This window comes from Prunus mume, linkage group LG1 (genome assembly GCF_029339155.1).
Source record: "Prunus mume cultivar Tortuosa linkage group LG1, ASM2933915v1, whole genome shotgun sequence".
NCBI classification, from domain to species: domain Eukaryota; kingdom Viridiplantae; phylum Streptophyta; class Magnoliopsida; order Rosales; family Rosaceae; genus Prunus; species Prunus mume.
The window spans coordinates 23792358-23810896 of NC_142698.1; the positions used below are offsets into that span (position 1 = coordinate 23792358).

The 18539-nt window shown below is 40.9% G+C and overlaps 5 protein-coding genes and 1 pseudogene across 7 annotated transcripts; all 6 read right to left on the reverse strand.

Moving 5' to 3' along the window:
* Positions 1 to 1442: 1442 nt before the first annotated feature.
* On the reverse strand, positions 1443 to 3229 carry LOC148921367 (UDP-glycosyltransferase 87A1-like). The gene is made up of 2 exons (XM_089045371.1): positions 2618 to 3229; positions 1443 to 2417 (listed from the first exon to the last, which is right to left on the reverse strand). Exons 1-2 carry the CDS (start codon positions 3132 to 3134, stop codon positions 1546 to 1548), a joined length of 1389 nt encoding a protein of 462 aa, XP_088901497.1. The 5' UTR covers positions 3135 to 3229; the 3' UTR covers positions 1443 to 1545.
* Positions 3230 to 4966: 1737 nt separating this feature from the next.
* Positions 4967 to 8085, reverse strand: LOC103332216 (UDP-glycosyltransferase 87A1-like). 2 transcript variants are annotated; one of them, XM_089045385.1, is made up of 3 exons: positions 7513 to 8085; positions 6207 to 6637; positions 4967 to 6008 (listed from the first exon to the last, which is right to left on the reverse strand). In XM_089045385.1, the coding sequence occupies exons 2-3, from the start codon at positions 6559 to 6561 to the stop codon at positions 5140 to 5142; spliced, it is 1224 nt and encodes a 407-aa protein (XP_088901511.1). In that variant the 5' UTR covers positions 6562 to 6637; positions 7513 to 8085; the 3' UTR covers positions 4967 to 5139. The 2 variants fall into 2 exon arrangements, with proteins under 2 accessions (XP_088901511.1, XP_008233194.2); XM_008234972.3 differs by lacking the exon at positions 7513 to 8085 and having other exon boundaries at positions 6207 to 7447.
* On the reverse strand, positions 7937 to 10133 carry LOC103332004 (UDP-glycosyltransferase 87A1-like; annotated as a pseudogene). The gene is made up of 3 exons (XR_016123888.1): positions 9523 to 10133; positions 8912 to 9406; positions 7937 to 8820 (listed from the first exon to the last, which is right to left on the reverse strand). The product of XR_016123888.1 is annotated as a UDP-glycosyltransferase 87A1-like (transcript).
* A 526-nt stretch (positions 10134 to 10659) lies between these two features.
* Positions 10660 to 13015, reverse strand: LOC103332316 (UDP-glycosyltransferase 87A1-like). Its single transcript, XM_008235074.3, has 2 exons — positions 12407 to 13015; positions 10660 to 11734 (listed from the first exon to the last, which is right to left on the reverse strand). The coding sequence occupies exons 1-2, from the start codon at positions 12903 to 12905 to the stop codon at positions 10839 to 10841; spliced, it is 1395 nt and encodes a 464-aa protein (XP_008233296.2). The 5' UTR covers positions 12906 to 13015; the 3' UTR covers positions 10660 to 10838.
* A 334-nt stretch (positions 13016 to 13349) lies between these two features.
* On the reverse strand, positions 13350 to 15671 carry LOC103336180 (UDP-glycosyltransferase 87A1-like). The gene is made up of 2 exons (XM_089045357.1): positions 14956 to 15671; positions 13350 to 14343 (listed from the first exon to the last, which is right to left on the reverse strand). The coding sequence occupies exons 1-2, from the start codon at positions 15461 to 15463 to the stop codon at positions 13439 to 13441; spliced, it is 1413 nt and encodes a 470-aa protein (XP_088901483.1). The 5' UTR covers positions 15464 to 15671; the 3' UTR covers positions 13350 to 13438.
* A 105-nt stretch (positions 15672 to 15776) lies between these two features.
* LOC103332412 (UDP-glycosyltransferase 87A1-like) lies at positions 15777 to 17708 on the reverse strand. The gene is made up of 2 exons (XM_008235187.2): positions 17134 to 17708; positions 15777 to 16911 (listed from the first exon to the last, which is right to left on the reverse strand). Exons 1-2 carry the CDS (start codon positions 17639 to 17641, stop codon positions 16028 to 16030), a joined length of 1392 nt encoding a protein of 463 aa, XP_008233409.2. The 5' UTR covers positions 17642 to 17708; the 3' UTR covers positions 15777 to 16027.
* Between the last annotated feature and the right edge of the window lie 831 nt (positions 17709 to 18539).

Genomic DNA, 18539 nt, shown 5'->3' on the forward strand with positions numbered 1-18539 from the left:
CATATGGAAAAATTTCATCTCATTGCCTGTCAAGGGACAATGACAAACTCGGAGCCAAGCCTCACACAAAGAAACATCTTCCATGGTGCTCCACGCCCCTCCGGTTTCAATAGAAGAAGCCATAAAAATAAGAAATAAAATTACAAGGTGAAAGAGATGAAAATGTTGAGTGAAGAGTGAAGAAAATGTTGAGTGAAGAGTGAAAAAAATGTTGAGTAATTGTAGAAGTAGAATAAAATGTATGAGAATTGGTGTTGAAAGTGAAGGGTATTTATAGGTATTTATAGGAAAAAAAATCAGAATTTTTTAGTATTTTTTTAAAAAATTTCGATTTTTTTTCATAATTTTATTGCTGGAAAATCGCCACCGTTGGATGAAGTGTGGAATCAAATCGGAGCGCTGGGGCGTGCACGTGTCTTCCCCGTTGGTGGCGTCGCGTCGACGCTGGTTCAAATTTTTGACCGTTGGGCGTGCATTGTACACGCCAACGGTAAAAATTTGAACTCCGCGTGTCGACGTCGGTGACGCGTCACCCCGCGTTTTGGACTGGGTGGAACTTGCCTTGGGCCAGCCGGGTTGGTGGGTCCCACCCCGGGCTGGGCTGCTCCACCGAATGCAATTTTTTTCCCCACCCTCGGGCTGGGCTCATGGATGGACTTGGTCTTAAAGAAGTCCCTACCAGACAAGAGTGTGTCTGCTGGAGTTGGCTCCAGCGCATAAGAAGGCCAGTTGGTGTTTACCTCAGTGGTTGAGGTCTTTGTTTGCAAACCCCATGGAATTGGTTCGAATCCCCTTCTCGGTGGCCCCTCCGTCACTATCACATGCGAAAAGATGCAGAAAATAGAACAACTTTGTATCATGGGAAATGTTTTATTAATACCGTCCCTAACGTTGGTGGGTTATGCAAGTTGGTTAAGTTAGTACGAACACGTGACTCTTGTACTTAAGTTCAAATCACTCTTGACACCTAAGTTCAAATCACTCCACTTTTTAATAAATTAGATTAATTTAGGACCCGTTGGATAACTATTTCAATTTTAGTTTTTATTTTCATTTTTTGTGCTAGAGTATAGAGGAAAATAAGAGTGAGAATAGGAGTGAGAGTATGATTGAGAGAGAGGATAAGAGGGAAGAGTAACAAAAATAAAAATAAAATCTTGAAAGTGAGAACAATTTGAAATAGATTTCAGTTTTTAGTTTTTGTTTTCACTTTGATTACATTACATCCTCCCCTCTCATCTTCCCTCTCAATTCTATCTCCACTCTCATTCTCACTTCCATTCTCCATTTTTTTCATCTACACTCTAGCACAAAAATTGTAAACTAAAAACTAAAATTAAAATAGTTATTAAATGGATCCTTAGATTATTGCTGGTATAAAAATAAGATGTGACATGTTGTCAGACTGAAGTGATTTAGACAATATTCATTCACGACATTAATTTATGAAACCAAAGTCAAAATTAAAATCATCCCTAAGAAGAAAATTAAAAGTAAGTTGTTTCAAAGCTATCAGTCATGCATTAAGGGGTACAACGTCATGAACTACTTAATGGTCTTGTGAAATACATCCTTAATAAAAGCATCAAGATTGGTGTCTGATGAGCCACCTTTAGCAATTGCTCCCTGACAAGTCTCTTGAAGTTGTTTGGCTCTTTCCCTCATCTCCTTTCCCTCCTTGCTTTCGAGATCCATAAACCTCTGCACAAGTTGTACAATTTCCTCCCTGGTCACCAAATCTTCTTCTTCAAACCCCTTCTTCTTCTTCTTCTTCAGTACCCTGCATCCTATCTTCCAATCTTCCACAATTTTCTTAGCGTTGAGGATTTGATCCCCAAATATAGGGCAAGTGAGAATTGGAACACCAGCATAAACAGCTTCTAGGGTTGAATTCCAACCACAATGTGACCAAAACCCACCAATAGAATCATGGCACAACACCCTCAATTGGTCACACCAAGACACCACCAAACCCTTATCACCAACACCATCTTTCAACTTAGAGGCATCCCCACGAACCACCCACAAGAACCTAGCACCACTGTTTTGCACCCCAGCAACGATTTCATCCATTTGGACTTTTGAAACTGAGAGGAAGCTTCCCAGTGAGATGTACAAAACTGAGTGTTTAGGTTGAGAATCTAGCCAATTATAGAGGTAATTGTGATTAGTGGGAGGACTTTTTGAAAGCTCAAAGTAAGGTATGCTTGGGCCAAAAGGGTAGATAGGCAAAGCAAATTTGGCTTTTAGATTGTCAAACACTTGGGGCTCAAGTTCGTAGACTGAAGAGGACACCAGATATTGTGCTTTATATATGCTACGCACAACTTCCAGGTTTATCTTCAAGATTTGCAGACCGTCTCCGTTCAACACCGTGGGAAGATCTAGATCTGCTATTACCTCATCATCTCCCCACTCTTTTCAACACAAAACCAATATTAATGCATAAGAAAAGGTTTGGAATATTAATATTACAGTTCTTATGTGCCCTTATATATTAAATAACGAATTGTCGATAACATGTCAAAAACAAAACGTATTAAAAAGAGAGAATTGTTGTAGAATATAACATTCAAATTTGGGTTGTAATAAAATAATTTTGTAACGATTCACGCACCTGAGACATTATTAAGAGGGAAGTGGCTCTTTTGTTCGAGTGTCTCGATGTGAAGTAAGACTGAGAACACCGATGCCGACATGGGCCAGAGTGAAGCCACCGGAATATTCCTCCGGTTCGCGACCCTCGTAGCCCAAACAACATAGGGATCAGCAACTATGGCGCTCACCGGCAGCTCAAGCCGGTCCAGTAGCTGCTCAACCGGAGCTTCCAACTTGGTGTTCACAGCTTCCACGAATCCAAGAAAGTCGTTTGCGCGAACAAGCTCGGAGGGTATGAGGTTTGGTACAGTGGCAAACCGGATGTTGTGGGGTTTCTGGTCGGAGCTCATGAAGCCGTGCCACTCTTCGGTGACGACGAAGGTGATGAGGATGTCGGGTTTCTTTGAAGACAGTAGTTTGCAGAGGTTCATCATGGGGTTGATATGGCCTCTGCCAGGATAGGGCAGAGCCACGACGTGGCAGACACTGGTTGGTGGTGGTTCTAATTCTCTGTTGGAGTCCATGTCCGATTTCATGATTCGATGAAATCAGTAATTAGTAATAAAGTTGAAGTTGGTCGCTGCATATATGCACGCGCAAGGGAGGGGCTTAAATGGACCAAAGTCTTTTCTTTTTATTTTTTATGGGTGTGATATGACTTTAGCAGGTTTTCCTTTTTAACTACTTTTTCGTTACAATAATTGATTGAATTATAACATGGTTGAGGTCCAGGTTCAGCGTCTATAAAAGATTATCCGAAGAGAGATAGGAAGAATGAGGCAATGCAATGGCTAGAGAAGTATTTCCCGAAAAACAGAGAGGGCTTGTAACCGGAAAAAAAAAAGGACTTGACTCAAACCCAAGAAATCTCAAAGCTTCAAATGAGGCTTGCCCTTGTGGTAGAGATCAAAAGGCTCGAATCAAGTAGATATTGAGACGACACAACAGATCAACAGGTCAAATGAGTCTATAATCGATTCTAAAAAAGCCGCTGCCAATTTTTAACCAAATGATGGAATGCATTGCTTTCCTCCATTCCAGTCCAGCAACCAAGCATAACCTCAACTTGTGATGCATAGCATTTATATATGTTTTGCATAAATTTTATAGCTTTTTGAAGTAACAAAACCCAAGTTCCAAAAATATAATTAACTTGAGTTTTCCTTGCTGAAACGAGTCCTCTTAAATGTAAAAAATTTTCAATCATGTGTAGGAAGTAGGAACTATAAATTAATCACACCATTGCAAGTGAGATTGTACTATTTTAATTCAATTTCATGCAACAAAATTCCACTCAAATTGAGGTATGGTTTGGCCAACAGGGTAGACAGGCAAAGTAAATTTGGCTTTGAAAGTGTCAAAGACTTGATGCTTTATAGACTGAAGTGATCACAGAAGATATTGTGCTTTTTCTACTATTTCAGAAACAGTTTCGAGGGCTCTATCTAGGGCTTTTTGACCGTCTTGAATACTGTGGTAAGATCTGCTATGCGTGTGGTGGCCGATCCCAGGGATGTTGTCTCATCTCTACCCTCTTTAATTTACACATTGTGCACAATACAGAAAACATAAGAACAATTTCATAAAAAATTTCCTATTAATATGCGCTTACTGACAAAAGATGTCTCTGAAAAATTGTTTTACTACTCTATGATGTAACGTGCCACATTGTTCTATGCCGAACATGTACTACACAAAGATAAGTGCGATTGGAATCTGTGATATCATAAATCATCTAAATCTGAGTAACTCCATATAATATAAGATTTAAAAATATAATCAGTCCAGACCCTTCTGAGTGGTTCAATTTCTAAGACCCGTTAATAGAGTCTTACAAATTCAAGTATGAATTTGAAATGATCCCAAAATTCGGGAGTTATATTTAATTGACCCTAAAAAAACAAAAGATATCCTCTGGCAAGTGGAGGTGGCAAAGTTGAAACTTGCCAGTTCCATTTGGTTGGATACAATAGTGACCGAGTGATGTGAGAGTCCAAGATACTTGAGCAACAACACCAGTGCACCACACAAACATGCATACATTATAGATAAAGACTGAACAAGTTGCCTTGCAGCTAGCTTAGCTTAGATGAGCTCGTCAAGAAACTTCTGGAGTGACTGAAATACCCTCATGTTCAGTAATGGATTCACTTCCCAACTAGTTAAGAATCTAGACTGCGAGTCAAGAAGAGAAATCTTTTTAATTCATCGTGACGTGATGTTATTAATTTATGTCTTTACAGTTCAATATAATTTATTTAGGTCACAGATTTTGGTATTTTGGTTGACACTGACCTGTTAATAAAAAAAAAGCCTTACTATTTTGTTCAAAAGGCGCTCTAAAGGTGGTGAATAGGATAACACCAACTTTTATATTGAACAGACATATTTGATTCCATAAATAAAAATAATGAAATGATAATTCACACACAGTAATCATCATATGATTCTATTTTTCAACCAAACTATATAGAAATTGGAAATGATATCCCCAATAATTATATTATTCCCACAAACCCAACACAAATCATGAACTTATAATTAGTGGTGATGGCCTCGTGAAATATCCTCAATAAAAGCATCAAGGTTCCTGTCAGATGAGCCACCTTTAGCAATTGCTCCGTGACAAGTCTCCTGAAGTTGTTTCGCTCTTTTCCTCATCTCTTTCCCCTCCTTGCTTTCAAGATCCATAAACCTCTGCACAAGTTCTGCAGTCTCCTCTCTGGTCACCAAATGTTCATGTTCAGTAGCCCCCACCTTCTTCTTCAGCACCCTGTATCCAATCTTCCAATCTTCCACAATTTTCTTAGCGTTGAGGATTTGATCCCCTACTATAGGGCAAGTGAGAATTGGAACACCAGCATAAACAGCTTCTAGGGTTGAATTCCAACCACAATGTGACCAAAACCCACCAATAGAATCATGGCACAACACCCTCAATTGGTCACACCAAGACACCACCAAACCCTTATCACCAACACCATCTTTCAACTTAGAGGCATCCCCACGAGCCACCCACAAGAACCTAGCGCCACTGTTTTGCACCCCAGCAATGATTTCATCCATTTGGGCTTTTGAAACTGAGAGGAAGCTTCCCAGAGAGATGTACAAGACTGAATGTTTAGGTTGAGAATCTAGCCAATTATAGAGGTAATTGTGATTAGTGGGAGGACTTTTTGAAAGCTCAAAGTAAGGTATGCTTGGGCCAAAAGGGTAGATAGGCAAAGCAAATTTGGCTTTTAGATTGTCAAACACTTGGGGCTCAAGTTCGTAGACTGAAGAGGACACAAGATATTGTGCTTTATGTATGCTACGCACAATTTCCAGTTTTATCTTCAACATTTTCAGACCGTCTCCATTCAACTCCGTGGGAAGATCTAGATCTGCTATTACCTCATCATCTCCCCACTCTTTTCAACACAAAACAAATATTAATGCGTAAGAAAAGGTTTGGAATATTAATTACAGTTCTTATGTGCCCTTATGTATTAAATAACGAATTGTCAATAACATGTCAAAAACAAAACGTATTAAAATGAGAGAATTGTTGTAGAATATAACATTCAAATTTGGGTTGTAATATAATAATTATGCAACGATGCACGCACCTGAGATCACCGACGCCGACATGGGCCAGAGTGAAGCAACCGGAATATTCCTCCGGCTCACGACCCTCGTAGCCCAAACAACGCAGGGATCAGCAACAATGGCGCTCACCGGCTGCTCAAGCCGGTCCAGTAGCTGCTCAACCGGAGCTTCCAATTTGGTGTTCAGAGCTTCCACGAATTCAAGAAGGTCGTTTGCACGAACAAGCTCGGAGGGTATGAGGTTTGGTACAGTGGCAAACCGGATCTTGTGGGGTTTCTGGTCGGAGCTCATGAAGCCGTGCCACTCTTCGGTGACGACGAAGGTGATGAGGATGTCGGGTTTCTTTGAAGACAGTAGTTTGCAGAGGTTCATCATGGAGTTGATATGGCCTCTGCCAGGGTAGGGCAGAGCCACGACGTGGCAGACACTGGTTGGTGGTGGTTCTAATTCTCTGGTGGAATCCATGTCCGATTTCATGATTCAATGAAATGAGTAATTAGTAATAAAGTTGAAGTTGGTCGCTGCATATATGCACGCGCAAGGGAGGGGCTTTTAAGGAAGATTAAAATGGACCAAGTCTTTTCTTCTTGTTTTTTATGGGTGATAATATCACTTGAGCAGGTTTTCGTTTTAAAATACTTTTTCGTTACAATAATTGATTGAATAACATGGTTGAGATCCAGGTTCAGCGTCTATCAAAGATTATCCGAGGAGAGAGGAAGTGTTGAAAATAAGGAAACAGGTGAAGAAAAAAAAAACTTATTTGTGGAATTCAAACTTCACTTTTTAATCAACTTGAATACTGAATAGAACTTAAATAGCAAAGTAACAAAAGAAACTAAGCTAAATAGTAGGAACAACTACTTCACGACTAAACCATGATACTCAGCCACTAACCATGACTCGATGACAACTTGGACTCTCCTATTAACAACCAAGTCCTTAAAGAATAGGACTTCCACAACTTAACAAGATACCCATAAACATAATAAATAGAATAATAAATATTCTTAACACCCTCCCTTAAACTGAATGTTCTGTAGATAATCAGTTTAAAGATAAAACTTCAATTCTTCAACTATCAACAAGCAACATCCTTCAAAGAACTAATTCCCAACAAATTTCTCAATTTTACGAACACATGCAGCTTGAGAGGCTTGGTAAAAAATATTAGCAATTTGGTCCTCAGTTTTACAATAAATCAGATCGATAACATCATCCTTGCAGAGATCACGAAGAAAATGATATCTCACATTAATATCCATGCAAAACTGAATTTTTCGAAAGCTTAATAACAGACATTATCACAATAGATTGATGTTGGACCTTGTTGCATGTAGTGAAGTGCTTCAATTAACCTTCTCAGCCAAATGGCTTGGCATGCACAGGATGCTGCTGCAACAAATTCAGCTTCGGTTGTTGATAAAGTCACAATCGGCTGTTTCTTAGATGACCAGGCAACTGCCTGAACCCATCATAAACACATATCCTGAAGTGCTCCTTCGATCATCTTGATCTCCCGCATAGTCATTGTCTGTAAAATAAAAAACAAACCAGACTTTGCTTCCTTCTTATAGACAACACCAAAATCAACCGTAGCTTTTAAGTAGCAAAAAATTCTTTTTGCTGCTGCAAGATGAAGCTCTGTAGGATTCTCCATAAAATGACTAATAAGACTCACATGGATGAGGGCTAATTTGCATATTGAGAAGTAAGTTGTGTCTTACTAAAAGGAAGGAGCATCAGTCCGCTAGAAGGTTGCAGCTTTGCCTATATCCCTGATAAAATTATCAAGGTTTGTATCAGATGAACCCCCTTTTGCAATTGCTTGATGACACAAATCGCTGCGTTCTTTCGCTCTTTTCCGCATTTCTTTTCCATCACTGTTTTCAAGATCCATAAATCTCTTCACGAGCTCAGCAATTTCTTCTCTTGTCATCAATTTCTCATCTTGTACCTCTGTCTTAACCCTCCCGCCAATCCTCCATTCTTCAACAATTTGCCTGCTGTTGGGCAGTTGATCAAGGAACAGAGGGAAAGTAAGCATTGGAACACCAGCGAAAACAGCTTCCAGAGTGGAGTTCCACCCACAATGAGTCCAAAAACCACCAACAGAAGAATGGCACAACACTTTCAGTTGCTCACACCAAGACACCACCAACCCCATTTCACCATTGCAGCTCTCTTTCAACCGAGAAGCCTACCCCCTAGCAACCCACAAGTACCGAATCCCGCTATTCCTCAGCCCTGCTGCAATTTCGTCCATTTGGGTGCTCGAAACTGAAAGAAAACTGCCCAACGAGATGTACAAGACAGAGCCTTTCGGCTGAGAATCAAGCCATTTCAGATAGTCAATGCTATTGTCAGCAGCTGATACAGAGCAATTGTGTTCAAGCTCTAGATAAGGTATGGCGGGACCAATTGGGTACACAGGGAATGGGAATTCTGCTTGTAAAGAGTCAAAGATTTGAGGTTCAAGCTCATAAACGGAAGTAAACAGAAGATACTGTGCTTTTGGAACCCATGAAATGCACTCCAGAGCAAGCTTAATGACTTTTGGGTCGTTTCCTTCGATCACTTCTCCAAGGTCTGCTAAATCAGTAGAAGAAATCCCTGGTATTTGATCTCCACAATCTATCATAGAGAAACAAATCAAGCCCAATTTCCACATCAATTTCAATTTGGGTTATCAAAAGATATATATATGCAGATAGCAATTACTTACCAAAAAACTCAACTGGGATGTTCTTGTTTTGTGAGAAAACATTAAAACGGTGTAGCATGGACAAGAAGGTGGCTGACATAGTCCAAAACAAAGACACCGGAATATTCCTCCGAATCCCAAACCCAACACCCCACCGAACCTCAATATCAGCTATGACAGCTGATACCGGCGGCTCGAGCCGATCGAGCAACAGCTCAAACGGAGCTTCCATCTTGGTCATGACAGCTTCGTAGAAGCCCGGAAAGTCGGCGGCTTTGAGACGCTCGGGAGGGATGACGTTTGGGATGGAGGCCAACCGGATGTTGTCGGGTTTCGGGTCGGAGCTGATAAACCCGCGCCACTCTTCGGTGACGACGAAGGTGATGAGAAGTTAGGGGTTTTTTGAAGCTAGTAACTTGCAGAGGTTCATCATAGGGTTGATGTGGCCTCGGCCAGGGAATGGCATCGCCGCCACGTGGCTGACGGTGACTGAGTCAACGTCGGAGGTAGCCATGACTCTTATGACGTTTTAGAGAGAAAGGCTTAACGTTTTTGTCTTTGAGGCTGGCAAGTCATTTATACAGAGTTTCATTTATTTTTAATAAAATAATATTAAAATGTATCAATGTTACCTAATAAATTCAGCTCCCTATTTCAGAAGAGGGGATGAAAAACCGACGCCGACAGTGTGGAAAGCGAAGCCACCGGAATATTTCTCCAGCGGCCTGCGGGAACTGCCCAGAGAAGCTCGATGTCGGCTATAATGGCGGTCACCGGAGGATGAATTTGATCTAGTAGCTTTTCGAACGGAGCTTCCATCTTCGTCATCACGGCTTCGTAGAAGGCGGGATAGTTGGCGCCACGAACTAGCTCAGAGGGAAGGACGTTGGGTATGGTACGGAAGCTGATGTTATTGGGTTTCGGATCGGAGCCTATGAAGCCAAGCCACTCTTCGGTGACGACGACGGTGATTTGAATGTCGTTTTTCCTGGAAGCTAGTAATTTGCAGAGGTTGGTCATGGGGTTGATGTGGCCTCTACCAGGATAAGGCACCGCCACTACATGGAGGACGTTGGAGGAGGTATCCATTTATGCCTTGGATTTCTGCTTACTGCCCGGTTTGTATAAATGCTTGTGACTGCAATTTTTTCAGTGTTTTGTTTTATCCTCTGGATGATTGATTCTTTTTTTCATGTTAAAATAGGTTTCATTTGTTTAGAGTACCCATTGGACGATGGTTAGTATGAAATTGTCAAATTTTCGTTTTTGATAACGCGATATTTTAAATTATTAAGAGTGCAACTCGATTGCAAGAGACGAACACACTGCGTTAACAAACTAACCTAACTTATATAAGATACCGGCTTTTATTTTAAATTAGGTATATTATTTCATTTCAAACATTCACTAAACAATAAAATAGAGTCTATAATCGATTCTGAAAAATCTGATGCCAATTTTTAACCAAATGATGGAATGCTAGAATACTGTGGTAAGATCTGCCATGCGTGTGGTGCCGATCCAGGCTGCAAGTTAATAAGAAGAATCTTGACGTATGACGTGATGTTACTAATTTATGTGTTATAATATGAATGTTATCTTTATAGTTGAATATAATTTATTTAGGTCACAGTGTAATATTTCAATTTCAAATGTTCAAAACTAATCAGATTTTGGTAATTTGGATGACACTGACTTGCTGATAAAAAAAGGTCGTACTATTTTGGTCAAAAGTGGGCTCTAGAGGTGGTGAATGGGACAACACCAACTTTTATGTTGAATAGGTATACATATTTGATTCCATAAATGAAAATAATGAAAAAGATAATTCATTACATAGTAATCATCATGATTTTATTTTTCAACCAAACTAAATAGAAATTAGAAATGATATCCCTCCAATAATTATATTATTCCCACAAACCCAACACAAATCATGAACTTATAATTAGTGGTGATGGCCTCGTGAAATATCCTCAATAAAAGCATCAAGGTTCTTGTCAGATGAGCCACCTTTAGCAATTGCTCCGTGACAAGTCTCCTGAAGTTGTTTCGCTCTTTTCCTCATCTCTTTCCCCTCCTTGCTTTCAAGATCCATAAACCTCTGCACAAGTTCTGCAATCTCCTCTCTGGTCACCAAATGTTCATGTTCAGCAGCCCCCACCTTCTTCTTCAGCACCCTGTATCCAATCTTCCAATCTTCCACAATTTGCTTAGAATCAGGCATTTGATCCCAAAATATAGGGCAAGTGAGAACTGGAAGACCAGCATAAACAGCTTCCAAAGTTGAGTTCCAACCACAATGTGACCAAAACCCACCAATGGAATCATGACATAACACCCTCAATTGGTCACACCAAGGCACCACCAAACCCTTATCACCAACGCCGTCCTTCAACTTAGAGGCATCCCCACGAGCCACCCACAAGAACCTTACACCACTAATCCGCACCCCAGCGACAATTTCATCCATTTGGGATTTCGAAACCGAGAGGAAGCTTCCCAGAGAGATGTACAATACTGAGTGTTTAGGTTGAGAATCAAGCCAATTGTTGAGGTCATTGTGATCAGTGGGAGGACTTTCTGAAAGCTCAAGGTGAGGTATGCTTGGGCCAATTGGGTAGACAGGGAAAGCAAATTTGGCTTTCAAAGTGTCAAAGACTTGAGGCTCAAGCTCGTAGACTGAAGTGGACAAAAGATATTGTGCTTTATCTGCTACTCCAGAAACAGCCTCAATGGCTCTGCCCAGGACCTTTTGACCGTCTGCAGAGAATATTGTGGGAAGGTCTGCAATGGACGTGGTGCCAAGTCCAGGGATATAGTCTACTATCTCATCTCCACGCTCTACGCATTATACAATTAGCACAGAGAAATAGAGAAAGAACATCAATAAATTTTTGCATTGAGATAACATTATTTTTGTTACATGTAAAAGGCTTTGAGATTTTCATTCAAAAGTTTCATACAAAACCAAGTTTCAAATTATGGGGTTCTCAACATTGAAGAAAAAGGATTATACTAGATTTTATAGAGACAGAAGATCATGGCGTATCAAATTGATACGAGTAAAGTCATGGTCAAATTCTACATTTGACATGCGCAATTTAACTTTTTTTTTTTTGTTTGGTTTGAAAAAAGTGCTAGAAAAATCACATTAATTAAATGGCTTTAAAAAATTAAAAAAATAAAGTGAATCGTATACGTTACATACTCCTTTAATAGCGAGAAACCTTAATTGCAAAACAATATTATTCCCATCATATCATATGTCTTATGCAAAGTGTTTCGCCAAAGCGGCAACTAGAATTCACGCACTGTTTTATCCCTTGGCATGTAGCAAGTGGCAAAATTCAACTTTGCCATTATTGAATTTGTTGTCTTGCCACAAGCTAAGTGATTGCAAATTCTTTTTCACTTTATAAATTAAAAATAATCAAAGATTTTAAGCAACTCTTTTTCTGGCGAAAATTTGAAGCAACTAAACAGTAAAGTAAGTGGGCGTAGATGTGGACGCACCTGCCACATCAAGAGGGAAGTGTCCGTTCTGTTTGAGGAGCTCAAAGTGATGCAAAAATGAGAACACCGACGCCGACATTGGCCAAACCGCAGCCACCGGAATATTCCTCCGGTTCCCGACCCTCACAGCCCAAACAACGTACGGATCAGCAACTATGGCGCTCACCGGAGGCTCGAGCCGGTCCACAAGCTGCTCAAACGGAGCTTCCAACTTGGTGCTCACGGCTTCCACAAAGCCAGGAAAGTCTTTTGCTCGGACGAGCTCGGAGGGGATGGCGTTTGGTAGCGTGGCGAATCGGATGTTGTCAGGTTTCGGGTCGGATCCGATGAAGCCGTGCCACTCCTCGGTGACGACGAAGGTGATGAGGAGTGTGTTGTCGGGTTTCTTTGAGGATAGGAGTTTGCAGAGGTTCATCATGGGGTTGATGTGGCCTCTGCCGGGATAGGGTAGCGCCACCACGTGGCAGACTGAGATGTGGTTGTCTTTTACTGTTCCCATTTTCTCTCTTTTTATGGAAGATTGAAGATGAAGTTTGAAGAAAGCTTTATATAGAATAAAATGAAGATTGAAGAGATTATCATGAAAATCCTCGAAAGACGAAATTACCCCTCGGCAACAGTGTTATCCATTACAAGTACCAATCCAACGGCTCCAAATATACATATGTATAAATAGGTATATTTGATTCCTTATTTATAAAATAAAACATGTATATTTGGTTCATGCTTTTTCCATGAATATGCATTGATAGCGCACACCTCATTTTGATTCCAAATATACATTAATAGAAAACCTCACTTTAAGGTATCCTACACATTATTGCATTATTGATCGAGATAGCAAAAAGTGATATTCTTGATGTTCAACTATTAACACGTTGCCCTCTTGCCAGCAAGAGATGATGACAAAATTGCTTAGGTGTTAATGAGTTTGTTTAGCATATTGCTGCCCACATGTTGGACTTTTAGGTATATTTGATTCCATCATTATGATTAATCAAGTAATCAAAACTAAACAAATCATGAACATAATTAATGGTGACCTCCTTGTGAAATATCCTTGATAAACGCATCAAGGTTGGTGTCAGATGAGCCACCTTCAGCAATTGCTCTATGACAAGTCTCTTCAAATTGTCTTGCTCTTTCCCTCATCTCCTTCCCCTCCTTCATTTCGAGATCCATAAACCTCTGCACAAGTTCAGCAATTTCCTCTCTGGTCACCAAATGTTCATGTTCTGCCCCCACCTTCTTCTTCAATACCCTGTATCCAATCTTCCAATCTTCCACAATTTGCTTAGCGTTGGGAACTTGGTCCCAAAATATAGGACAAGTGAGAATTGGAAGACCAGCATAAACAGCTTCCAAAATTGAATTCCAACCACAATGTGACCAAAACCCCCCAATAGAATCATGACACAACACCCTCAATTGGTCACACCAAGGCACCACCAAACCCTTATCACCAACACCATCCTTCCACTTAGAGGCATCCCCACGAGCAACCCACAAGAACCTAGCACCACTGTTCTGCACCCCAGCAACAATTTCATCCATTTGGGCTTTTGAAACTGAAAGGAAGCTTCCCAGGGAGACGTACAGGACTGACTGTTTGGGCTGAGAATCTAGCCAATTTAGATAACCGAGGCCATCATTGTGATTTATGGGTAGACTTTTAGAAAGTTCAAAATGAGGTATGGTTGGGCCAATAGGGTAGACACGCAGAGCAAATTGGGTTTTGAACGTGTCAAAGACTTGAGGTTCAAGCTCATGGACTGAAGTGAACAAAAGACATTGTGCTTTTTCTACTACTTGAGAAACAGTTTCAATAGCTCTGTGGAGGACTTTTTGATGATTGTCTCCAAAGAATACTGTGGGAAGATCTGCAACGCTTGTGGTGTTGAGTCCAGGGATGTAGTCTATTATCTCATCTCCACGCTCTTTCATTTACGCATTTCACAAATAGACACAGAGAAACATATATAAAGAGCAATTTCAATAAATAAAATTGCATTATTGAGAAAACATTATTTGATAAAGTGAGAAATGAAAAAAAAAGGTTTTTGATTGCATTCAAACTTTGCAATTCAAAATTGACGAGCAGTTCATCTTTAAAACAAATGGACACTTGTTAAATTTTTTTAACATTTTCTTTTTTTGGAATTTGACAAGCGTTAAAATCTCATTTGTTGTGAAGAGGAGCTCCTCCTCAATTTTAAGGAGTCAAGTCATGCTAATTAAAAACGGTAGTAATACAAAATGCATTCCTACAAATCACATATCAGTGATATGAATGCATAAACTTCTCTGTTTTGAGTTAGTTTTGCATATAAATGTGATTTGTCTGTAGACTGTATGAAGAATGACTTCTTACATGTGAGCAGTCAAGCAGTGTAACTTTGTAAGGTGAAAATAGGGTTGGCATGAGAGTCGACTTTCAACAATTAATGCACGTGGGGTCACCCACATGCTGACATGCATGTAGCGTACGAGCATATGCCATAATAACAATCAATTATCATGTCCCGATGTAAACCTAACAATCGACGTACCTGACAAGTCAGCAGGGAAGTGGCCCTTCTGTTTGAGCAGCTCAAAGCTATGGAGCACCGTAAACACCGACGCCGACATTGTCCACAGTGAAGCCACAGGAATATTCCTCCGGTTCCCGACCCTCACGGCCCAGTCAACAAAAGAGTCAGCAACTACGGCGCTCACTGGAGGCGCCTCAGCCTCGAGCCCATCCAGAAGCTGCTCGAAGGGAGCTTCCAATGCGGTGTTCACGGCCTCAAAGAACGCCGGAAAGTCGTTTGCGCGGACCAGCTCAGAGGGGATGACGTTTGGTAGCGTCGAAAATCGAATGTTGTCGGGTTTTGGGTCAGATCCGATGAAGCCGTGCCACTCTTCGGTGACGACGAAGGTGATGACGAGGGTGTTGTCGGGTTTCTTTGAAGACAGTGATTTGCAGAGGTTCATCATGGGGTTGATGTGTCCTCTGCCGGGATAAGGCAGGGCCACCACGTGGCAGACGGAGATTGGCTCAAGTTTTGCTGTGGCCATTTCTCTTGTGTGAAGATTGAAGCTTTATTGCTATATTGTTGGTGTTTGCTGCATGAAGATTGAAGACATCGAAGATTGAAGCAGATGACTGATCAGTTAGCTTTCACGATCATGAAACTGGTTGAAAGACGGAAATACCCCTCGGTTGCGGTAGAAATTAACACTTGGGCCTTACTCGTCCTCTGGGAACTAGAGACTGCTTATGCGCGGACTAATTTTTATATGTTACGGGTGATTGGTGTACTATATAATATTATTAGTGATAAAAATGGATATATTACTAAATATCTCTAATATATGTGAGGCAGTCGTGTGAAAACATTCTCCAATACATATAAAACATAAAAATAAAATATTTCTACACTAGAAAATACATGTGTTAGTGGACATAAAAATCAATTTGAGACTTGCGCAGTAACTTAATGAGTACACATGTTAAGGACAAAGTCTTTAGTTGCAAAATACATGTGTTAAGTGGATCAATAAAACCACATGGTCAATCGTTTGTCAAACTGCATACATAATTGTGGTGGGCATGAAACCAACTCAAAACAGAAAGTGTCATTAGAAATGTTGCTTGCATATGTCACTTACAAATGCTTCAAGATTGGCATAAGTCGAGCCACCCTTTCGAATTGCTTGTCGATAAATGTCCCTAAGCTCCCTCGCTTTGCTCCTCATTTCCTTACCCTCCTCACTTTCCAAATCCATAAACCTCCTCACAATCCCTGCAATTTCTTCTCTACCCACCAAACTTTCTTTTTCTCCCACCCCTTTCTTCTTCACCCTCCACCCAATCTTCCAATCCTCCACAATCATCTTGCTATTGGGGACCTGGTCCCAATATATAGGAAAAGTCAGCATTGGAAGACCAGCAAAAACAGCTTCTGAGGTCGAATTCCAACCGCAGTGGGACCAAAACCCACCAATAGAATCATGACATAACACCCTCAATTGGTCACACCAGGGCACCACAATCCCCATCTCCCCGCACCTCTCTTTCGACTCAGAAGCTGCTTCACGCGCCACCCAGAAGAATCGAACCTTACTCTCCCTCAACCCATCAGCGATTTCATCCATTTGGGCTTTGGGAGCTGAATGCAAGCTCCCTTGCGATACGTACAAAACTGACCCACTAGGCCGTTTGTCTAGCCAATCAAAATAGTGGGCCTCACTGGGCCTTGATTCGGCCTCCACTTTGGAATGGGGTATGGTGGGCCCAATGTGATAAACAGGGATCGATGTGTTCGCCCTCAGAGCGTCGATCACTGGGGCTTCAAGCTCGTACACTGAAGGCAACAAAAGCCATTGGGCTTTGGACAACGATGCAACGGATTCTAGAGCTCGATCCAATACATTAACCCCTTTCCCGTAGAAACACGTGGGAAGGTCCCCCACACGTGTGGAAGGAAGTCCCGGGATGTAGTCCACGTGCTCTTCTCCTCGTTCTATAAAGAAAACAAACACACATGTTGGTATTTGTTTGTTATTCCATTTTATTTTCTGTAATATCAGTAGTTATTATTTTTGAAGAAATTAGCACATGATACCTCTAAAAAGTCCAATACATTACTTAGTAAATTATAAGGATTATATTTCGAAACAATTATAATTACTAGAATTAAACTCAAACCAAGAGAAGTATTTAAGTTACTGAGTTCGTTATGTACCTTCCAAATTAACGGGAAAATGCCTGTGTTGGACGAGGAGATCGAAGAAATGGAAGACGGAGTAGACAGAAGCGGACATGGTCCATAGAGAAGCTACCGGAATATTCCTCACATTCCCGATCTCGATGGACCAGACCAAGTACGTGTCGGCTATCAAGGCGGTGACCGGCGGCTCCAGTCGGTCGAGAAGGTCTTCGACCGGGGTTTTGATTTTTCTCAAAACGGTCTCATAGAATCCGGGAGAGTCAGCGCCGCGGCCGATCTCGGAGGGGATGACGTTGGGAATAGTAGCGAAGCTCACGTTGTCGGGCTTCGGCTCCGAGCCGATGAAGCCGAGCCACTCCTCCGTTACGATAAAGGTGACGATGATGTCTGTGTTGTCGGCGGCCGGGTTTAACGAAGCGAGGGAGTTGCAGAGGCACATCATGGGGTTGATGTGGCCGCGGCCGGGGAACGGCAGAACCACCACATGGCGTGTGGTGATTGGTGAGGTTTTTGGGAGGCTCATTGTATTGGATTGGATTGGTTTGGGATTGGGGAGACGTCGGAAGGAAGTGGAGAGTCCAAAGCTCCAAGAGCGTGAATATAAAAAGAAGAGCGGCAAGAAAACGACAAAACAAGTTTCCGATTTCCCAGTTTTCTTAGCCCAATTCAGCTCGTTTGAATGCCCGTCCTTAGTTGTATGTGTTTTGGATGGACCAAATTTAAAACGTGGGCCGAGTCATGAAAAGTAGAAGCCCGCTTCTAAATTTACTAAAATAAATTTTTTTACTGCACGGTTAGTGACAGTGAAATTATTATGGGCCCTACAAAACAAAGTATTTAAAGACCATACGGGAGAACCATGGTCCGCTGTGATTTGTCCCTTTCTTTTACTTTCCTTCCCTAGGAGGACCACATAGAATTAGAAAGCCCAAAGGAAAAGGAAACTCGAAAAATATCTATTGACCATCACCAAAGTAACGTAGGAATTGGTTTGTCCAAAATTTCTTTCGTATGGGACTCATTCAATTATTTTTTTATTTAAATCATAATCTTAACAATTTTTATACCTAAGACTATATACTACAATATGATAAAAAGGTCTAGTCTAGTGACATCTAATTTCTGGTATATGTTCGACTTGTTAAATAAAATATGCCGCGTATAACATAAAGATAATTTCAGATAAAAAGAAAAACGAAAGAGAGAATGATTATGCATATCATTTTCCATGGGCACATATATATTGTTTGATCAAAAGAAGCAAACATTGCAAGCAACAATATATTAGTTTTTGTTGTGTGTGTGTGGGGGAAATGAACAGTATGTTACATATCTTACGAAATTCCATAAGATATGAAGCTCTACCTAACATATATAATAATGCACATATTTCTCAACACCAGTCACCTATAATGAAAAGC